This window comes from Pavona decussata, unplaced genomic scaffold (assembly GCF_977016875.1).
Source record: "Pavona decussata unplaced genomic scaffold, jaPavDecu1.1 SCAFFOLD_330, whole genome shotgun sequence".
NCBI classification, from domain to species: Eukaryota; Metazoa; Cnidaria; class Anthozoa; order Scleractinia; family Agariciidae; genus Pavona; species Pavona decussata.
In genome coordinates, this window is record NW_028145718.1 from 1596079 (window position 1) to 1606307 (window position 10229).

A 10229-nucleotide genomic window follows, 5' to 3' on the forward strand; every position below is an offset into this window, starting at 1 on the left:
TTTATTGTTGTAATGCGCATTCAATCATATCTTTATTGCATGTTAGACTGCGCAATATAAGAAATAAACATGGAAATTTTTCTCGGCTGGACGGCTCTTTTGAGTTGTGAGTAAAAGCTACGAGCGCGTGGGCGAAAACAACAAAAAATATGGACAAAGTACGACTATATTTTCAATAACTGAAAGAAAAACTAGCATGCAGATACTTCTTTAGTATGAACGACGGAGAGAGCCATAGCGAGAGCTAGTTTTATTATTAAAGGACGAAGAACAGGCCAAAAGTTAGCATAACAACATGAGCAAAGTTATCACTCACGAAGACGAAAATTTCGGTAACAGTCAAGAGGAATTACAAAAGTTTGTTCAAGAACAGAAAAGTGAAAACACTGTAAAAAAAAAAAAAAAAACGTCAAGTGCTATGAGGTGTTTTTACCGTTTTCTTGGCGAGATAAACAAGACAAATGTTCAGAGTTTGGACTTACCACCGAAAGAACTTGACCACCTCCTGGGAAAGTTCTTTAAAGACGTAAGGAAAACCAATGGCGAGGAATACGAGCCAAGTTTTTTGACGGGACGGCAGAGAAGTATCCAGAGATTTCTGTCTGATTCCGTTATGTTATTGAGAGCGACGACGAAGATTAATATTCATCGTGAGTGTCACTAAAATCACTGCAAGTTCTCCCCGTGTTCATAAATCCAATCACAAACTGGGCCCATCTTTGCTATAGCTTCTACAATTGTTAAGGGACAAACACTTGTAAACACAGGTCAGTGTGTTTTTTTGAAATTTAAGTGGTAAAATTTGCCCTAGATCTTGACGTAATAAAGACAAAAATTGTCTCATTGTCAACGAAACTGTGTCTTGATCTCTTGCGCGCGCAAGCGGATGTGGAAAATTACTTCCGGTGTTTTTTTAGTAACACAAACTGCAAGGCTGATACTACGTGAAAGAGTTGACTTTGCGAGACAACAACCCGACAGAAGCCGACAAAACAGGGCTGCAACCGTGGACAGCTGTTTCGTTCTTATTGGAACTCGTCAGCACGGTGTAGCAGTTCTATATGAAACCAGCAACAGAGCCAGCTCAAATAAAATGCAACAAAACCCATGTCCTATCAAGTTTCGTACTTTGAACCTGCCCGCTCTCCGAACCACGCGTTGCCACATCACGTGCCTCAGGGAGAAAGCAGACAAAGCATTGAATTCCTGTCTTGCAAAGTCAACTGAATGTAGATGGACAAAACCATCTTAACATTGAAACGCATGGACAAAACCATGCTTAAAAGGCACAGCATGGACAAAACCATGCTTAAAAGGCACAGCATATCGGATCTGTAAAGACCTACGCCCCCCCCCCCCCCCCAAAAAAAAAGGTAGACGTGAAAACTGCAAAGGACCGCGAACGATAATGCTGTAAGTCGTTTTTTAGTGTATTTTTTTAAGAATAGCGCTAAAAAGGCCATATAATAAATAACTTATTAACCTCGTCCGTTCGGTCATTACAGGGAAATCTCAGACCTCGGCCTTGATGTATTGACCTCGCTATCGCTCGGTCAATACATCAAGGCCTCAGTCTAACATTTCTCTGTAATAAGTTCACTCTCGGTTAATAAGTGGTATTTATTATTCCTCTTTTTTTTTTTAGAATATCGGGGAATTTTACGCGGAAAAATCTAACCTCTCAAATTTTGAAGGATTTTTTGCGAATTCTAAAATTTGAATATTATATAATTTAATATTGTGAAAATGAATTGTTGAAAATTTGCTCTTTACGCACAATGGTGCCTTAAAACCGCGGAGGTCTGGGGATGAGAATGGCCTGCGCGCGTGCAGGAAGACCCGAAAGTGTGACGTAATTAATTTCAATAGATTTAATTTGCTTTGTTACAGTTTACTTTTCTTTTCTATAGAGTGAATCGAAAAGTCTTTTCGGGTGATTTGGTTTTATAAGCAGACCTCGCTATGAGCGAAAGCGCTGAAATAAGCGGACCTATTACACACCAGGAAAGTAATACAGAAAGCGAAGACGATGATAGCGATAGTGATACAGACTTTGATCCTGAGGAAATTGAAAAAGAAATTATGGGAGTGAAGAGTATGCTGAGAAGGTATTGTGGTCGGCACAAGGTAATAATTATAAGAGAAAAGATGATTCCAGTATGAAGTTTAGAATTATTTATATACAGGTGATCTAAAGCGGGTTTACTTTATACATTGTACCTTTACGAGTTTATATTCCATTGGCCATGAGCTAGAGATTTGTATCACGTGATAGCTCACGATGGCCAAGCTTGAATTAATTAACACGCATAAAACACTGAGAGTGAATAATCTGACTGAATTAGTGTAAATCTTGATAAATATTCCACTAAAATGAAATGCGTTATCTTGAGGTTTAAGCTGCGCGCGGCGATGGCCATCACAGAAGATTATGGGCACTGAGCATAACCAATCCGCCGAAATCACTCAGAGTTTAGGGTTAGCAGCGAGAAGTACACGACATCTTTTGTGCGCTCCCTGCTTTTAGTTCATTGTTTCACTACCCCTCGATAGTGGGAACGCTGAAACCATAAAATGTAGTAAGCCAGTGGGTATAAAACCTAAATTACAAGTGCACATAATTATAAGTAAAAGGTAATAATGTTATTCTGCGTTGTAAGGTGAAACGATGGTGGAAAAAAATCGAGTTATGTACCTGCATGTCCCTATAGCTCTGGAGTTCAAATGTAAGATGAAGGATTTGTGAACAAAAGGTCCATATGTACACGGGCATTCGCTGATAGGCGAACTTTAAAGCAACGCTTGTTTTTGTGATTCAACTGCAAACGCTCTTTCGCTGTGTTTGAAGCCGTACATGGCCGGGTGCTCTTGTAAAATGATAAATTTACGATAAATTTATATATATGAATGAAACAAATTATCCTATGAGCTTCATTACCAACTTTCCTTTCACTATTTTGCAGAACGTGGCGAAGTTGAAAAGTGAGCATTCCCACTGGTTAACGGACGAAGCAACAATGCTAAAAAACTTGACGAACCTTGAGGGTTCTAACATGAAGGAGACAGTAAACTTGGTAAACAAGGCAGAAGAAGGCGAAAGAACTCGACGCATGTCAATACCGTTTTCATGTGACGTGGAAGAAACAGATCTGGATATTTCTCTCACTAGTGGCCAGCTCTCAAACGTCCACCAGGAACTTCTGCATCTGTTTGCAATTCACGATGTAAGCTGTACATATCTAACAGGGGCTGTATGGAGACGTTAAAGTAGTTTTTAATTCAGTGTCGAGAGTAATTTTCACACTCAATGGGTTTCTCTTAAAGATTTCATCCACAGACTTAAAAGCTAGAAACACGTTATACAATATAACAAAGAGGGCGAGAAAAGGCCCGGTGCAGGTAGGGTTACAAGTTGCGTTTATGACTTCAATGCGGCTTTCATCCGTTTAAAACCTCCCGAAGCTCTCTCAGGCTCTTTTCATTCGCGGCATTTTTTCGTGCTCTATATTTTGGAGCCAGTTCAAAAGTTACTTGACGTTCACAGACGGTTAGCGAATCACTATCCATCAAACTCTATTTTTTCATTGACTAAAGCAATTTTTTAATCGATGTGTTTACTTACAGGCAAAATACCAAATGGAATGCGAACGGGAACGACGAACTATCGAAAACACCAAGATGAACATGCACGAGGAGTTGCTAAGCAACATGGCCCGGCGGAAGGCACGAGAGATATTTGAGATGGAAAGAAAAAGAAAAATTGAGGAAATGAAAAGATTAACAGAGACCGTGAGTGAAGAAGGCATCGCCATGGCCGAGACCAATGATAAACTGAGCCAGGTGCACGCGGATTTGAAAAATGCATTCAAAAGAATGCGGGTAAGAAGAAGGGAAAAAACCGGCTATTGATAGGATGGGGATAAAAAAAAAAATAAAATAAAAAATACACGATTTCGAAAGGATATACTGAGGAAAGGAAACATGTTTTTTGGCGGGGTGGGGAGGGAAAGGGCTTGTTTGAAGCGACAGCGTGCAAGCGGTATGTTGGAATTTCTTTAAACCTGACCAGGAACTTGTCTTAAACTTGTTTTACTGTTTTGTCTCAAGTAGGAAGGAAAAATCACAATACAAGGTGTAAGCAAAAATATGAAATAAACAAACAAGATCACTGCTAAAAAGTCACAGGTTTATCAGAATAGCAAGTTTTACCTCTGGGCTATCCCTTTTGAAATAAAATTTGACAAAATGTAATCCACTTCCATCCATGAAATCCGCGTTTTGTTTCCAAACTACCTTCACAGTTTTGCTCTGCAGAATGCTTTTTTCTAATTAAGCTGTAAATTTGGTGGCATTTGGTGATCAAGTAAGGGCACTATGCCTTGGAAGGAAAAACGCGTTTGCACGGATATGGTAAACGAGGTAACAGTGCTGGCAATGAGTTGTATCAAATTCCAACAAAACTATCATAAAAAAGCAGAGAACATACTTTTAAAACAGTGTGGCCGGAACCAAGAATAAGTTGGAAGTTCAAAGGCAAGACGCGTTTTAGCGGATATGGTAAACGAGGTAACAGTGCTGGCAATGAGTTGTGTCAAATTCCAACAAAACTATCATGAAAAAGCATTATTTCTAGTCATGTAGTTAGTCATTGTTATCATTCTCTGTTCAGTTCAGAGTTAGTGAACATGATATGGGAAGGATAAAGAGAAAACAGTGCTGGCAATTAGTTTTGTCAGAATTAAAAAAATATATATCATAAAAAGCATTATTTCTAGTCATGTATTTAGTCATTTTTCTTCTTTCTCTGTTCAGTTCAGAGTTAGTGAACAGTGAGCAAGTTAGTCTCTCTTATTATGTTTCCCAACCTGATTGTGTCTCAAGCTGTGTTCCTGCACTCGGCCCATTTTATCTGTTGAGTTTGTTGTCCGTTATTGCTCTCCTCCCGAGTTTGCCTCCCAGCTCTCCGATGTCTGGATTCGTTGCTCCAAAAGAAAACGTGACATTTCCAAGTTCATAACCACTTGCAGGTTATGAGAGATTCCTTTTCCACATTTATGTAACTGATTGATGGATTCATTAATTATTAATTGTTTGGTTCAGTTTATACATATGTGCATTGATTAATATAATTGATTGATTGATTGATTGATTGATTGATTCTTTGATTCACTGATTGATTCGTTCTTTCAGTCCGAGTCAGTCAGTCAGTCAGTCAGTCAGTTAGTTAGTCAGTCAGTCATCAATCATAAGTCAGTCAGTCAGTCAGTGACTTTTCTTCTTGTTTAAGGATGCTAAGGAAGCTAAAGAAACAGGTGAACGCCAGAAAACTGAAGAACTTAAGGAAATGATGTTGCAAGAGATCAGACGAAGACCATGTGGCAGTGAAGCGCAAACAATGGAACAGGAAAGAAATAGAAGACAAGAACTATATCAACAACAATTAAATGAACGAAGGAAGTCGCATGAGAGTCTGTTACAAGTTCAAGAACAACTACTTAAAATCTTTGCTAAACTCAAGGTTGGTTTAAAGACTGAGAGTCAATCAATCTAACTTATATCGAACGGAAATTATATCTTATTTGGAATGATCCCAAATTTACGGCCGAATCCCACTACAGTGTGCATGTGCGAGCGTGATTTACCTACTATTATATAATACCAGGATTTGACCGTCAGTTGTAGACGCACTTGTATTTCGCCCATCACGATTCACTGGTCAACCTAATTAAAGCGCCCATCCGTTGTGATTGGCCCAACATTGTGATTCCGTTATAATTGCGATTGGCCGGTCAAAGTAATTCGCCTGCCATTAGAATGGCTGGCTTTGATTCGTCCGTTATGGTTCGGTCAGTTACCCGTCACTGTGATTCGCCGGTGGTCATTTATCCGCCATGATTCGCCCTCGCGGATCACATGACAAGGTAAACTAAATTAAGTAAACGTAAAAATGACTTCCCTTAATGTAAACATTAAAAACGAAAAGAAGACCTCTGAATTTCAGCTGATCGTGGGCGGATCATGGTGGGCGAATCACACTGAAGAAACCATCAGCAGACTAAAATGAAATCGGCTGTAAACCAATTTGATAAAAAAGTGGTCATCAGTGAAGCATGGCAAACCAGATATTACATGATATCTGTTGTTACGGTCGAACGTGCAGTCAAATGTTCTCGTTAAAAAGGGCATGCATAAAAGGCAACAAAGCAAAGTAATTATCCAACCTCGTTCCCACGGCTTTCCTGCTGTGAATTTGTGGGAGGGAGGGGGGGGGGGGGGGGGGCAAGCTTTGAGCAAACTCGAACTGAGAGAAGGGAATTGACGGTGGTTCAGAGCTAATCTAAGCCGACTGACTACAGGTACTTTCTGTCGGTTTCCACCATCTTGCTACGATAGTAATGCCCTAAATTCGAGCCTCGATGTAGCATGCACAACAGGCGTTCGTTTTGTGTATGTCACACATAATTCATAATCTAGTCATCGCTAATTTATCACACCCAAGCTTTTGGCTGTTCGTGGAGCATGTGACCAGTCGATGCCAGGGTGTTTTGTCGCCTCTCCCCATTTATGAGGAAAAGCCCTGGAAACGAGGTTGGTACTCATAGCCGAAGGGGAGGGGTGTGGGTGGGTCAAAAATCATAATGTAGTCATTTAACTTAGCCAGGAAGCTTACGTCAAACAGAAAACCTGGACGCAAAATCTGCTTTTCGGTAATTCCAACTTTAGTAGCTTAAAACAACACGATAATGCGCGATCCGCCAGCAAAATGACAATCATGATATAACTCTATTGTCTACCAAAATTCCTGCAAGTTTTCAGAGTAATCGACTGCAGAGATTCAAAAATGTGAAGGCCTAACAGTAAACACCCTTGGCAAGGGTCCTGCGCGAAAGTTAAACGCAGGGGCTTTGAAGCTAAGTGCTTGTTTATGAATAGAAGTGACCGGCAGGTAGAGTTTTAATGCAAATTGTTTGAGGATAACTAAATATTTTTATGGTAATTAAGATCATATGGATATGATGCTGTGGGCCTATTCTTCGATACTGACTCTCAACAACTTCGACATGCTTAAGAGAAACAAACATCCATTTTGGAGCTTATTGAAATCATGTATATTCACATTCAGAGAGAAAAGAAGATGAAAAAGATTGAAGTACGACAAAGTCAACAGGATAATAAGGAGCGTATGCAGGAGGAGCTGATACGTAAGTCCCTTCAGAGGGAGGTGTCCATACAGGAGGCACATGAAAAGGCCCGGAGGATCAAGGAATCCCACAGTCAGATGGCTGATGAAGATAACGCTAAATCCAAAGCTATTGACATGCTGGTGGATGTACAGAAACAGCTGTTGGATGTTTTCGCCATATCCAAGGTTTTATTTCTGATTCTTAATGTTGATCAGGTTATCGTAGTAGATGATTTAGGACTTTATTATTATTTTTTTCATAAATTTAACCAAAGGTAGTATGTGGGTGGGCGAATCTATGAAATTTGTCTTCAAGATTCGAGTTTAGCGACCTAAGACTCAAGGATGAAGCTTGTACAAAAAGCACCAGATTGTGTGACGTAAGTCTGAAGGGCATATAAACATTTCCGATCGTTTCTCGAACGTTTTGGAAGATTGCCGAAGATTGCCGAAGAACATTCGAAATATTCCGGTAACTAGAAATACGTGACTCGCAAAACCTCGCGAAGCTGGGGCTGGGTGGAAAGCCCTCTTTACACGTATTGTAGCATCAAACGAGGAGATTAAAAGGCGCATAAGATTTTTTTTTTATGAGCATAGTGTTTTCGTAGTTCCACGGGCTAGTTTGCGGTTGAAAATCTATTTCTGTCGCGACGTAATGTACAACGGGCGTGCAGCGCTGTCGTGTTCGATGAATTTATTTCCCACGGAAAATTATTTACCGCGGCCACAAAGCGTGTAATTTCTTTAATGCACTATTTCACAAAAAAAGATTTCTAAAAGAAAGGGAAAAGATTCTGGAGAGATAGTTCTGTATCCAGTGAATATTGATGAACATTGCAGTTGAAATTTGATCATGCACGCATATGTTTTTCGGTGTATGCAAATTTTGCTCCAGACAACGCCAGACAGTCTGACGTCATTGTGCGGACACCTTCAAAGATATAAACATATATCAACATATATATATATATAAATATATTTTTCGCTCGAATTCGCGCGGCTTAGCTCCGCTCAGGCCGGCTCGGCCCGACAAATTTATTAACCTCGCTACGCTCGGGCCTTCGGCCCTCGCTTCGCGAGGAAATAATTTAAGTTAAGCAGTATAGCTCGCGTATTTTTTATTATATCAAGCTTAGCAATATCAATATCTTTCGTATTTGTTGGTCATGAGATGTGATTTTTCTCACTGGGATACGTTGTTGTGTTTCTCTGACTGAGAATGTGATTAATAACGAGTGCTTATTACATATTGGAAGACATCCAAGGGAAACTTTTTTTTGGTTTTACAAAATTGGGAAATTCATTTCTCTTCAGTGAGCGCTCTAATCATGAGCCATAATCGGGGACGGTCCCTATTTTGAATGGGTAGAAAAATTTCAATTTCTGCACATGCATGTCCGTCATGCAAGTATGGCGCAAGTTTTTCTGAAAACAAGCCCGGCTGTCAAATTGATATTTCGTTGCGGTTTTGATCCCCGATTATGGCTCCCGCTACAGTTTGATTTATGTTAAAGGCATTACTTCTTCCAGGTTCAAGACGTCAAACAGCGTATGGATCATTTAAAAGTGATGAACTGCCGCACAAACATGCTTCATGAGATCCGGAACAGACGAGTGGATCGAGAAAACAGCAGCGGCTTAATGTGAGTAGTGCATGACCGTGAACTAGTACGGCAGGAAACTGACGTCAAAACGTTGCCGCCAAAATTTGGCTCTTAGCTAGTATTATATTATGAGATATCTAATGATGATTTCTTAAAGAACATGCCATAAACAATTTAAAACTGAAACATTTTCTGAAACGTATATCCACTCAAACGATTATCACTTTTAAAATTTGAAGTTTTTCTCATTTTGTTCCTTAAATAGTAAAAAATGACGAGAAATTCAAATTTCAAAGCGTTATGTCTTTTGATTGGAGAGGCAATTATTTCAAAAATTATTTTTTTCAGTTTTGATATTCATGTGGCAAGTTCTATCAGAAAACATTAGACATCTTATAAAACTAAGAGCAGACTTTGTGACGTCATTCTTCCGCCGATAATATATGGACAAAAAAACTCTTTATTTTATTCAACAAATATTTACACAGGAGATGTCCAATTAAGCAGGGATGGTTCAAATGAGTATCAAAGAGATAGTTTGAATTGAAATAACACACATAAATATATAAAAGGAGCATAGGAGTTTAGACAACTACAAAATCAAATTGTTGTGAAATTGCGTTTTAATTGCACCAAAACTTAAAAAGAATTAATAACTACCCCGGTAGTTTAATAAGGCGTTATTTGCCCGCAAGGGCGCTGCGCCCTGATCATCACCGCGTCTAACTACTATTCCTCCCTAACTAAGCTGTACAGTAAACAATTTTCGTTAGACTGTTTTCATCCAACAGGAACAAGCCTAAAGTGCCTGTTACCAAGCAGGGTAGAAGACTCTCGTTAATCGGAGAGCGATTCCAGCTTGAAGTTAGCCACTCTGCGTCACACCAAACACTTAACGAGTAACAGAAGGTCATTTCATGGGCGGTTTACGTTAGCTCAGGACAACAATTTCGATGAAATTTGAAAGCTTTGTAAAGATCTGATTTATTAATGTAAAATAAAGGGAACTTTGTAAGTCTGACTAGCTTGTTCTTCCTTCGCGGCAGTCGTGTTTTAAAATAAGAATATCAGAATGATCAGTATCATTAAACGGTGTTCCACTGTGGACTGTTTTAAATCAAGATTAAAATCTGTTCTTTTAAGGGAGCGTTTTCAGATTGGGCTTTTATGTAAAAGGACTGTAAAAAGCATTGAGACTTCTGTGACGTGGATCTCTCCCTTGTGAGGCACGATTTAAAAGGGGACTGTACAAAACCCTTCCCGCAAACCCACTAAGTAATACAAGACTAAGTAATAGAACAAATTTAATTAATTTAGTATACATAAACGCTTAGTAAACACATTAAACGGTAACGTAAAAAAAAAACTTTCTTAACCTAATTAATTATCTTAAACTAAATTACTTATTTCAGTTCAGTTCAGTCCTTCCTTGTTCTTGA

At 39.2% G+C, this 10229-nt stretch overlaps 1 protein-coding gene across 1 annotated transcript; it reads left to right on the top strand.

The window, feature by feature from the left end:
• Nucleotides 1-1879: 1879 nt before the first annotated feature.
• LOC146453524 (uncharacterized) lies at nt 1880-9811 on the top strand. Its single transcript, XM_085096529.1, has 7 exons — nt 1880-2127; nt 2964-3224; nt 3625-3879; nt 5288-5518; nt 7124-7369; nt 8717-8829; nt 9582-9811. Exons 1-7 carry the CDS (start codon nt 1963-1965, stop codon nt 9691-9693), a joined length of 1383 nt encoding a protein of 460 aa, XP_084952655.1. The 5' UTR covers nt 1880-1962; the 3' UTR covers nt 9694-9811.
• The last annotated feature ends 418 nt before the right edge of the window (nt 9812-10229 follow it).

Bases quoted from the DNA above. Each gene is read 5' to 3' on its own strand.
- LOC146453524 (XM_085096529.1), top strand. From the start codon at position 1,963: ATGAGCGAAAGCGCTGAAATAAGCGGACCTATTACACACCAGGAAAGT. The intron at 2,128-2,963 runs GTAATAATTATA...ACTATTTTGCAG, and splicing joins GGTATTGTGGTCGGCACAAG to AACGTGGCGAAGTTGAAAAG. The intron at 8,830-9,581 runs GTGAGTAGTGCA...TTCATCCAACAG, and splicing joins GAAAACAGCAGCGGCTTAAT to GAACAAGCCTAAAGTGCCTG.